This window comes from Festucalex cinctus, chromosome 2, assembly GCF_051991245.1.
Source record: "Festucalex cinctus isolate MCC-2025b chromosome 2, RoL_Fcin_1.0, whole genome shotgun sequence".
Lineage (NCBI taxonomy): Eukaryota > Metazoa > Chordata > Actinopteri > Syngnathiformes > Syngnathidae > Festucalex > Festucalex cinctus.
This window is the reverse complement of record NC_135412.1, coordinates 31,998,462-32,010,855: the sequence shown is the minus strand read 5'-3', so window position 1 is coordinate 32,010,855 and position 12,394 is coordinate 31,998,462. Positions and strand designations below refer to the sequence as shown.

The 12,394-nt window shown below is 39.4% G+C and overlaps 1 protein-coding gene across 5 annotated transcripts; it reads left to right on the top strand.

The window, feature by feature from the left end:
• Positions 1-115: 115 nt before the first annotated feature.
• LOC144014578 (zinc finger protein 362-like) lies at positions 116-12,388 on the top strand. 5 transcript variants are annotated; one of them, XM_077514614.1, is made up of 9 exons: positions 116-289; positions 1,420-1,483; positions 1,750-2,002; positions 2,151-2,255; positions 5,929-6,247; positions 7,430-7,654; positions 7,733-7,811; positions 7,896-8,054; positions 9,813-12,388. In XM_077514614.1, exons 2-9 carry the CDS (start codon positions 1,421-1,423, stop codon positions 9,927-9,929), a joined length of 1,320 nt encoding a protein of 439 aa, XP_077370740.1. In that variant the 5' UTR covers positions 116-289; position 1,420; the 3' UTR covers positions 9,930-12,388. The 5 variants fall into 5 exon arrangements, with proteins under 5 accessions (XP_077370740.1, XP_077370738.1, XP_077370739.1 ...); XM_077514612.1 differs by lacking the exon at positions 116-289 and adding an exon at positions 424-695; XM_077514613.1 differs by lacking the exon at positions 116-289 and adding an exon at positions 709-870.
• Positions 12,389-12,394: the final 6 nt, after the last annotated feature.

The following is a 12,394-nucleotide window of genomic DNA, read 5'->3' as shown; positions in this document are numbered from 1 at the left end:
GGAAACACACTGGCGGGCTACTCTATTCTAATATAACGCTATCAAAGTAGGTCAGTTAAAAAAAAAAAAAAAAAAAAAAGTCTAAAAATGATTTCCTCATCCCGAGTGCGTGTGTGCGTGCATGCAGTTCCGTCGAGGCTGCAGCAGTAGTGGTGGCACCCAGAAGTGAACAAAGCGACCCGGAAGCGTTGCCCGGACTGGAGGCAGGCATAAAGAACCTTTCCTTTATCAGCCTTTATTGTACATGAAAGCTGTGCTCGAAAGACTATACCTACAGTCCGGACCAAAGGTATTTATTTGCGCATTAATTTTTGTTCGATTTTCTGCTCCAAACGACTACCGTGCACGAAAAAAAAATCCAGCAGCCGTCCTTGTCCAAAAGTTGCAGAATTTGAAAAAAAGAAGAAAAAAAAAACAGCACTCAAAGTGGTATTTAGGTAAAATGGCAAGTCGCCCTTTCACTGCACAGTCGATGGCGTTTTGTTGAAGAAAGAGAGGTGTTCGTTTATGGACCGTTCTACTCCGGACCACATCTTGTCTTCTGTTTCCGCGCTGCTTTTTTTTTCTCCCTAGACGGGGCATGGTTGTTGTAGGAAGTGTCAGTTTTTTTTTAAGGGGTGGGGAGGCCGGGCTATTCAAAGCTGCAAGGGGCCGTAAACAATCCATCATGCTAACATGGAGGCGATAAACACACAGTACGTTCGCTACACGTCCTCGGCCACAACGCGCTTACTACATTTTTTGGGAAGGGGGGAGGGAGAAGAAGACTGCAGAATATGGCGTCCCGCCTTATAAAAATAAGGCTGCCATTTTTGTTTCTCTTTTGTCTGGAAATGTTTTAAGATGGACCGTCTGGCTGTGGTCGAAAATGTGAGCTCCGACCAGCTCACACAGTCGGGTAGGCGTTCGGAGGTGGTAGAACACGGCCCAAAGGCGAAGTTTGGAATAAAAAAAAATTAATAATAATACAAAACGTCGGCTAACTATTTTCTACATGGAGGCATGAACATAACAGCAGAAGGGACAGAAGGGCCAGATTAAAGGATACAAAAGCTACATTTAATATGCCACCTCTACGGCTCAGCAATGCAGTATTTCTATTGAAATTTGGATGGCCTGTATTATAATGTAGATGTTTGAACTGCAACTCGTGGCGGCAATCTGTACACACGCACTTAGATGAACTATTATTATAACACGACTCCTCAATTTGTCACGTTTTCATTCGTCTTTGCTCATGAAGATCACAAAAACCTAGAATTTGAACAATGGTGTGTAGACTTTATATCCACTGTAAAGCATAACATCAATAATGTTGCACCCCCTCCACCTCTCTCGCTCTTTTTTTAATGTACAGTTGTAAGGCAAGGCGACACCTCTGATTCCCATTCTTATCTGATTGCATGTTTTGAATTTTAGGATGGCAGAGCCTCGATTTAACAACCCTTATTTTTGGCCGCCACCGCCATCCATGCCTGGCCAGGTAAGTCAGCTTTTGACATTGATGTTTCCATCTTGTGATTGGCCAGTTGTGACAAAATTATACTAGATCAAGGGTTGTTTCAGATTACTGAAAAAAAATCTCATGCAATGATCAAATGAACGTTTATTATGGAGAGTTAAATGGTTGGGGTGTTTTCACATTGTGGCTGTATCAAATGTGTGTGTGTTTTTTTTGTGTTGTCGTTATTTATCGCATGTAGATACCATGTCAGTTTTCAGTTGCACATGACCCGTTAACCCTTTCAGCTGGATAACCTGGTGCTCATAAATAAGATCAAGGAACAACTGATGGCCGAGAAGATCCGACCCCTGCACATGCCTCCTACCTCCACCGCTTCCCAACAACCTTTGTTGGTGCCCACCTTGTCCCCGGAGAGCGGCGGCTCCCAGCACGGCATACCGGTTCCCAAGACGCAGCCGCAACAGGTGCCAGGCCACCACCCGCAGCAGCAGTCGGACATCACTTTGCACGCTCGTTCAGGTTCCAGCTCCGGACCAGGTTGAAAACTTTTCTCCTCTTCTTTTAGGATGTTATCCTTAATTCCTCTCATGGAATTCACTCTGTTTTATTGTCCCAGTAAAGACAAAACTCTGTAAATAATCTGTCAAACATATAAGTAACGTTTGGTTTCCTCCCTAACTTCTAGATGGCAATATGGACAACAAGTCGGCTGTGAAGGCCAAAGGATTATGGGAGGACTGGCACATGAGGCAATTGAGTGAGCAGCATGCCCGTGCCAACCATCGCTCAGGTACTGCAGATTTGACCTCCGCTTGACACACAAGCTACAATTCGCGTCGTCTCTCCTCACTTGGTATTGTGCCATTATGTGGACACGCATAACATAGACACTTCAGGGAAAATTGATCAAACACACATCCTTCAACCTGTAGCTCACACTACATGATGCTTTGCAAGGCCCACAGAATATTGTGCTCTATTGCTATAAAAGCATGGAACCTATCGAAAGAAAGATCAAAGTCTCTTCTTTCATCAGGAAAAAAAAGTGTTTCTATCTGTTTCCGTTTTGCAGCAATTAGCATTAGAAGAGAGCTAAGTTTAATCAGTTTTCACAAATCTATTTAAAATTGCAAGTAATTTAGCTTTTTTTCTACATGGCTCTGGTTGATCGCCTTTGCTCTGCTGCCACCTGCTGGCTGTTTGTGTAATAACTACCATTTCTGCAGTTGAGAGGCTGCATCAAAGCCTTCTGTATGCTGTAGCATAAAAAAACAAAAAACAAAAAAAACGTATAAATACGTCTTTGGGACACTTAGAACATTAAAAAAACGTATTTACATGTTATTGGGAGCAAATGAGTTAATCATAGCTAGCTAGCTAACTGCACGCTGTAGTCGTAGAAATGGTTATACTAGTTTTGGATATTTTTTTTATAGTTTTTTTTTGTGTGTTTTTTTTTTTAACTTAATTTGAATTTTCTTTTTTCTTTTTTTAGTTTTCAAAGCGAGTTTTTTTTTTCATTTATTTATTTTTTTATGAGTTTGATTTTCTTTTTGAAAATGCTTTGTTTTTAAGTTCAATTTTTCTTGCATTTTGTTCTCACAACAGTTTTTTGTGTGTGTGTGTAAGATTAGAAAAGGTAACACTACAGTAAATATTGTGTAGTATCAAACAACTAGGGCTGGGCAAATCTAGGGCTGGGAAAATCATCGTGATTTTGAAAGAAAAGTGTGTCTTAAGGCCGAGATACACCAGTCCGATGTCAGCCAAATATGACGTCAGTACATTGCGTAGAAAAATGACGTAAATACCAGGGGTGGGAATCTCTGACATAAGGCCGATTTGATATGTATCTCGATACACAAGTTGCGATTCGATTGAAAAACGATTATCTTTCAGAACAGAACGGTTCGATTAAGTTTGGGAACGATACGATTTTCGATTCGATACGATTCATTTCAATATTCAAAACTTATAGTGACATTTGTTGCTTGTAAACATTAATCTTAAAACACCACAAATTTTTACAGTATCTACAAATGTGTTAAAAAAAGAACAACAACAATGTCTTCTATATTTTTATATATTGAATCAATTATATAAATGGACCGGAACAAAGGGCTGGGCGATATGACTGAAAAATGTATCAGTTTAAATATTTATTAGTTGTTATTGACAGTTATAATTGTTTTTTGTTTTGTTTTTTTTCATCAGGATCAGGAAAACAAAAGGCTAATAATTCAATTTGAAATATAAATATTTAACCTTTAAAAAGACACCAACACAATTAAACAGAATATGTCCACATTGTGAAGTATTTCAGAAACATAAATTTAAGACATGAAATAAACCTACCGTCCAGCCAAAAGAAATATGAAGCCACCTTATGGAACAATAAATCTATCAAACACATTTTAACAACTTAATATATCCAAAAATATTTCCAAAAGTGCCCTAACCTTTTTATCAACAATTTTTGTTTTTAACAATTTTTGTTTTTCTTTGCCATCACATTCATTTTTGGTTAATGTATGACATCTTTTTTGTTTTTTTAATCTGAGACACGATGATGACGATGGAATCACTACTGTTTATATTTAGTTTTTTGGGCTGTCGTTCATTTTGAGTTTGATGACGTAATTGCGGGCACGTCTCAATTCCCTGCTGCTCATGCTAGTTGTAGACATTGATAGGGAGCCACAAACTGAGAAATGAGATACTTGCGGTGTACTTTTAGCATAGCTGGTGTGTTGGCTGTGGGACATACCTGTGTCGTTTGAATCCATGCATTGGATCGTCACGGGAGTTATTCTTTTTGGCTCGCGCGCAGTACCAACGCCGGCCCGGGACATACAAGTGCACCGAGAGGACTCGATAGCCATGGGAAATACCGAGATGTACGGCACCGGCTTCTGCTAACTGTCTCCATTTGCATGTTGTCACTCGTTGTGCTGGACTGCGCGCGTGCGGTGTCGCGAGCACAGCGTTGACGGTAGGCGCCCCACCCCCCCCAAAAAAAGATGCGTAACGTCTTTGCATTATGTTTACAACATCCGGGGAATGAAGCGTCTCTGAGCGCTACTTTGCTAGCTCTCTGTAAACACGGAAGTAGCTTGAATAGTGATGCTACTGAAGTGTAAACAAAACAAGTAGAGCACGGCGCAGAACTCTTGCTATTGTTATGAAAACCATAAAGCCTCACTCCCAACCGATTCACAGCAACGCGATATCCGGTCCACAGCTTTACAAGCAATGTATCTAAGGATTCCCGGCGGATTTGTATCGGTTGACAAGTCTGCTACCGATACGGCCGTTTAGCTCCCCTTGACGACCGATGGTTCGGTCGAATCGTTTTTTTTGTCCCACCCCTAGTAAATACACACCGCACCGACGCAGACTATTACGAACCTTCAGTGCATGTGCGAGAAGTAATTCCCCTCCATACCATCGTCGGCGGTAGTCGTCATTCCTTAAAGGCAACCGGAAACCTGTTTACGGAGGCGGGATATAAAAACGTAAACAATGCATAACGGTTACTTTTTCTCTCACGATATCCTCCCACGAGAATAAAACCCTCCGGCTTTTTACCTGCTATATCCAGTCGCGTCCCCATGTCATGCCATAGTTTGGCTTTCATACCTTGGTCGTTATACCCTTTAATGGTAATATCATAAAATGCCGGTTTCTCTTGAACTGAAGAGATGAAGTCATCTTCCCGATCTTCTGTCCAGAAAGACATTGGTCGTTCAAATGTGGAAGGTACAGCGGGGTGACAATGTGCAAAATGAGCTGGAAAAAAAATTGTCCAGGCTTTCCATCAGTACTGTGTATCCGCATTTGTCACTTCCTCCTCTTGCCCCGTGCACTGATTCGTTAGCTAACAGCCAATCGCAGTGATCAAATGCCTCAACACCAATTCAACATGTCGAATTTGCTGGAAACACCACCCCCTCGATGTATTCCAACTCGATCTGACTTTACGACAGTAATTTATACACTGATCGGATGGCGCGTGCTGTCGGCCCAACGCAGTCCAACTCCTGACGTCGGATTGGTGTATCTCGGTTTTAACGGCACAGTGTGTTTCTACGTTGTGAACATACATTTTGGAGGTGTCGTGTTCACTCACACTTTTTTTTTTTTTTGTTATTCATGACGGGTCGGCCCATATCTGCCATGAATAAAATTTACTAGCTGGGTTTCTAGCTGGGATTGTGAGTTAATCTAGATTTGGAAATACATATGCATACTCAATGTAATCTTGAATTTATAAACTCACCTTGTTCAAAAGAGACATTATAGAGAGCTTTTTTATATATATTTAAAAAAAAAAAAAAATATATATATATATATATATATATATATATATATATATATATATATATATATATATGAGAGAGATTGTTAGGGACCTGATGTAGTCAGCGTTTGTAATGGAATTGTCCCACCTGGCACCACCACAGGTCTGGCACCTTCATCCCGACCCGAAAGCCACAGCACCTCTGAGGCGTTAACCCCCACGACGCCAACCTCCAGCAGCCAGAACCGTCTGGGTGGTGCCCCCTCTGTCAACATCATCTCTGGCCTGGCGAGTGGTCCTGGCATGGACCACATGAAGGTTGGAGGCCTGGCGGGACTGTTGGGCCCCCCACCTAAGGCACCGCGGGGACGAAAGAAGATTAAAGCTGAGAACCGCCCAGGTCCTTTGTTGGTGGTCCCCTACCCTCTTCTGGCAGACCAAGGTTGCATCACTGTGGCACCCAAAGAGGGCAAAACATACAGGTTGGACTCTCAAAGGTGCTGTTCTCTCACCAAGATGGTTCCCATGTATTTACAGTATGTCACGCTCAATTTGGAATGAAGCAGGTCTCGGACCCTCGGTCTAACATTGCATCGACCCAAATCCTCTCGTAACACTGTAATTGTGGTAGTTTGCAGGCATGAACTCATTGGCAGCAAATAATCTACATGCTACACTTTTGACAAGTATCATTATCATGAATGGAGGTTGAGGAGTAAAAGACAGAGAAGCCATGCTAATGGCTAATATATCTTGAAAGGTATTAAATATCTATATAATATCAGCTATGTTTTAAGTTGTATCCACTTCAATCGATCAAGCCAATTTACCATACTGCACATTTTTTTGTGCATGTCAGGGTAACAATCCTCACTCATCGGCCAGAATAAGGATTTATTTTAGCAACCCGCTATTAAATGATCCAGGATAAATCTATGAAAGAAACACCGTTGTACTTTCATTGGAGCATCATGTTTTCGTTCACTTGGAAATCTACTCACTTAAAATATCACAAAATCTGAGGTTTCTTATAATGCGTCATTCAGTAAAGAAAACTCACTACAACATTGTATATATTGGAACAGTAATATAGTGCCAAGACATCATATTGAATCAGACATCAGAATTGAAATTCAAACATTTTTAACTGTAAATAATTTGTCTCTAAACCATTCAAATGGATTTTTTGAGGGGAAAAATGCAATAGGAGAGTTGTGTAATCCATCTTGTATGTATAATGTTAGCAATCATTGAAATTTAGCATATTATATCATAAATATGTGGGTCCAGTACTGGTTCTGACAGGGCCACCACTCAAAAAGGCTTCATGTCAGGCAGACCCTGTATTATTATTCTAATTGTTCATTTTTTTTAATTTTTTTTTTTATTTAGCACAGTTGCTTACAAGTAAAATTATACTTCACAACTGCAGCTTGAACCGTACAATTGCAAAAAGCTAACATTATTTTTGGAACGCTGCAACAAGAACTCACAGCAATGCTATTGCATCAAAATCTGTCATTAATCTCCTTGTTTTTCTAAAGCTCAAATTCATATTGTCTTTAGAATTTAATTCTACAACTGCAACGGTGGAGGCAGAAAATGAAAAGTAACACATATTCCAGAAGTGTTTAACAGTCTGACGCTGGGTCATCTTTTTACAGATGCAAAGTGTGCCCACTCACCTTCCTGACCAAGTCCGAGATGCAAATGCACTCCAAGTCTCACACCGAGGCCAAACCACACAAGTGTCCACACTGCTCCAAGACATTCGCCAACGCCTCCTACCTGGCCCAGCACCTGCGTATCCACCTGGGTATTAAACCCTACCATTGCTCCTACTGTGACAACTCTTTCCGCCAGCTCTCACATCTGCAGCAGCACACCAGGTCGGTTAGGGAACGTTCAAGAGAATTCTAGCAAACAAGTTTATAATGAATTACTTGCCCCACTTCCTCTTGGCGCAGAATCCACACCGGCGACCGGCCTTATAAATGTGCTCACCCCGGATGTGATAAGGCTTTTACCCAGCTGTCCAATCTCCAGGTTGGTTTATTCACACCATTCTAGCTTCAATACGCACAGGGAGATAAGAAGTCATTTTAAACGATGATCAACGCATCTTTCCAGTCTCACCAGAGGCAGCACAATAAAGACAAGCCGTACAAATGTCCCAACTGCTACCGTGCCTACTCGGACTCGGCATCATTGCAGATCCACTTGTCGGCGCATGCCATCAAAAACGCGAAGGCCTACTGCTGTAGCATGTGTGGCCGGGCGTACACCTCAGTAAGTAAACTATCGCACATGCATGAGCATGCATACCTGGACCTCTGTGTAGTGATGATTCTCATTGAGAAGTGAAGCATGTCGTGCAATGTGTAATTAAGTACATTTGAATTTACATATTGTAAATACTGTAAACTATTTAATAGTTTACATAAAAGCTGTAGCTATGCTAGAGTGCCAAAATTAAATATACATTACTTCCACCATTCCTCGAGCCTTGACTCCCACAACAAGAATAAAGCAGCAGCGGTTGCTATGTTGGCCACGGTTGCTTGCAAAATGAAGAAAGTGTTTCTTCTTCTATGATATCTGCCTCCAGCAGTGTGTCGTCTCACAGGTGGCACAAGTGGCAGGAATTTTGGGAATGCTATGATAAGCTGCAAAGTCAGCGACTCAGAGCAGTCTTTACTGTTATTTTTTAATTTTTTTATTTCAGCAACAGCATCATGTCGTATTTCTTCTAATCCCATAAAGCCATAATGTGTATGAGCTATTGTCCCAAAGTAGTTTAAATTTCTTGTTTTAAGTCAAAAAGTGGCATCCGAGAAAGAAAATTATTGATGTGCTGTGCAGTGATGTCATAGTAACTTACTACTAGAGAGAGACCGATATGGTTTTTTCAGGGCTGATACTGATTATTAGTAGTCAAGGACGCTAATAACCGATATTTGGACCAACTATTCATTTTAACTAAAAGGGAAAATATTCCCATCAAAAATTTCATTGAAAACTATAGTCTTGTGTTGTTTTTTGTTTTTTTAGCATAAGTTTATTGAACGTTTTAGTGTTAGTAAAATATTGTAGTTTTAAAAAAATAGTCAAATGGCATCCTTGTTGTACAAATTAACAGAAGGTTAAGGAATCTTACAGAGGCAGTAGCATGCCTTCAAAAGTTAATTAAAAACTGAAGTAAATAACGTATTGTTTACTACAGTAAATTTTAAATATACATACATATATATATATATATATATATATATATATATATTAGGGCTGCACAATATATCGAAAAAAATATCTATCGCGATATTGGCCCTTGCAATATGCATATCGCAAAGGCATGCAATAAGTTTTATATGGAATTTTATGCTTTTTATATGAATTTAACCAGTCATATGCTAACTAAAATGTGCATCGCCATTCAATAATTGAAAATTATCAAGACATAATTACAATTAATTAACTAAGATTACATCAAGGTTGCTTATTTTGCCACATGAAAAATGTTTCTTTCATTAGGTAATAAAAATGTAATTTCTTTAGGTACATGTTAAATATCGCAATAATATCGATATCGCTATATTCAGCAAGTATATCGCATATCGCATGTTTTTCCAATATCGTGCAGCCCTAATATATATATATATATATAAATATATATATATATATATATATATATATATATATATATATATATATATATATATATATATATATATATATATATATATATATATTTTTTTTTTTAATATCAAAATATCTGAAGTATTAAAATTGTACTTGTCTCATCAGCGAGTTCCCAGGGTCAGAAACATCTATAATAATTAGTTCCATAATTTCTCCCCCCCCCCACCCCCCCGCACAATTTTTAAATGGATCCTTTAGCGGCCATATGGTTCTTCAAAATGGCCGATGCCGTTATTGTCAAAATGCTGAATATCGGCCCAGCCGATAATCGGTCTAATCTCCAGTAACAATTGTACTTGTGTTAGTATTGTGTGAAGTGAGGCTCACAATGTATGTTATTTGTCTTTGCAGGAGACGTACCTAATGAAGCACATGTCCAAACACACCGTGGTGGAACACCTAGTGAGCCACCAGTCCCCCCAGAGGACCGAGTCTCCCAGCATCCCCATACGGATCTCCCTTATCTGAGCTGCCCGGCGCCGAGTATCGTACGTTTTAGGCGCGAGCCTCGCAGGACCTGCACCTGCGGTCATCTACATAAAAGGCTTACATTAGCATTATGACAGCTGACGTAAGCATTCAGTGCTGGAGTCGAGAACGGGGTCAACATTTAGTGAATGTAACATACAGCTAGATGTTGTCCCGAAGATGGGGTGGCAAAGAATGTTTTGCGTCAGATTGATTAAGCACTTTCGTAAGCATCATGTAAACAGCCTGCGCCTCTTTTCATAAAGGGTCCTCTGAGTGCAGATGATTTTTTTATGAATATGGGCTCAGATAAATTGGCCATCAAATGTTTATTTTTTTTCTTCCTCCTCCATTAAATGGGATTTCTACACACCAGATGATAAATTCCTCACCGAGAAAAAGAATGGATAAAATATTTGCTGGGTGTGTTCTAGAGACATCCAAAGAGAATCTGAAAGCACTTTTTAGGCCTCGTTGCTTTGGCTCAAATTGTTGAAATCAAGTTGGATGGGAAAATGCCAAAGGGCATTAATATCTGTGTGGCAGCTAGGAGCAGTGACGGTATAGGAAAGAAATAAAACAGGCAATTCTGTTTCTGTTGTTTTACTCACATGGTTGTACAAGAACACGCTTACAGGGTCATCAAAATTTTGAGAGAGGCAATCGACAATGGAAGCATTTAATGATTGTATTGTTTAATTGATGTGAGGAGGGAAGGAGTAGAGACTCATAAAGGGAAGCAAAGTTCTCACTCCCACCTAAATCCTGTACTCCCCATTTGATGGCACCTTGGTGATTGTGTTATGCGATCACATTAACACTGATTTTATAAACGACTATTCCCCACTGCCCTGCAAGTTAGTGCCATATGAAAGCAATCTTGAAGTATTAAGCTTTATTTTACAAGTATTAGTTGCTACACACATAACTGGTGCCAGGTCTAATCAGCCATACTTACCTTGCCTACTAAAAATATAATTATACAAAAAAAATACACACTTAATTTTATTTGTTTAGCGAGCATTAACTCTAACCATTGGACCAAAATGTGAAGAAACTGTACAGAACTCAAGAATTTGTCATGAGCTTTATCCATCAGAAATAAACTGCAGTATAAACAGCCACAATAAACCGTTTATGTGGAAAGTCTTCAGTGATTCACTTTTTCCATATTTTATGTTACACGCTTTTTACAATTTGAATTGGTTTCTTTAGTTCTACACTCATAACACAATACAAGTTCTTTTGAAATGTTTGCCAGTGGATTGACACACTTCTGAAAAATGAGCCATCATCCCAGTACCAAATCAAGAGCCAAACTTTTCATTCAGTTTTATCTGGACATTGTTTCATTCATCTTTTGCTCAGTCCTGATTAGTCTCCCAGTTCCTACCATTGGAAAAAAAAACAAAAAAACAGCATTAATTTGTTTCATGTTTCATGTTTCATGGGTGCAGTTGTCAGTCAGCCCACCTCTGACATACTGTACCGTATGGGACCAATAACCGGATTGGCACATTTTCTCTAGGTCAGCAATCTGGCCCCCAATCTTTTTTGCACCACAAACAGGTTTTACTCGATATAATTTTGACAACCGTCATGGCCACTGCATAGCATATGGAAAAAGTCAAGTGCATTGAACACTTTCCAAATGTATTGTAGATGCCCATATTCACAAGACTTTCCTCTTTTACGTTCTCTCGTGAGTAGTATTATTTTGACTGCACACAGTATTCTTCGTTGTGTTTCTGATGTACTTGTAAGCCGCTTGATGGTACTAATAGGGTACGCAGTATCCTTCAGGGCACTTGTGGAAAGGTGCTACGGCGAAGCGTCACGTTTGAGAGGGAACCGCAAACAATGTACAAAAATAAACAGTCAACAAAAAAAGTCCAAGTGCTATCAAGTCACTGGGCTGGGCAACTTTTGAGATTTACGCCAACAAATCCTGCCTCTTCAACTTTACTCTGTCTTGGGAGATAAGGGGCAGAATGTTCATGTTGCTGTACTGTATAATATGTTACTCATTTATAATATCTATTTTTAAAGGTTTCATAAATATGTTTGGAGAGAAAAAAACTATTACCTTTGTATGTTATTAATCTTTTCTATCTGTTATTTTAAATGTAAGCCTTAACTGTTTTCATCCCATCTCCATTACTCTGTATTGTGTTCTGCAGTATTCAGTCCTGTAAGCCTTTTTTTTTTTTTCTCCTCCTCGTTCCCTCCTGCATGGAGCTGTAATCTGTATAACTGTTTAACCTGAGTTCTCTATGGAAAAATATTGAGTAGATTTATTAAACCTTTTCCTGTCTTGCATTGTGACTTCATATACAGTTTCAAATCTAGACAAGTAAATATGCACAACCAAGACTGAAACATTAACCCATGGGTTCAAACTTAAAACAAAAAAACTTTGTACCTTTACCTTGTTTAATAAAGAGACTGTTATAAATGTAGTGCAG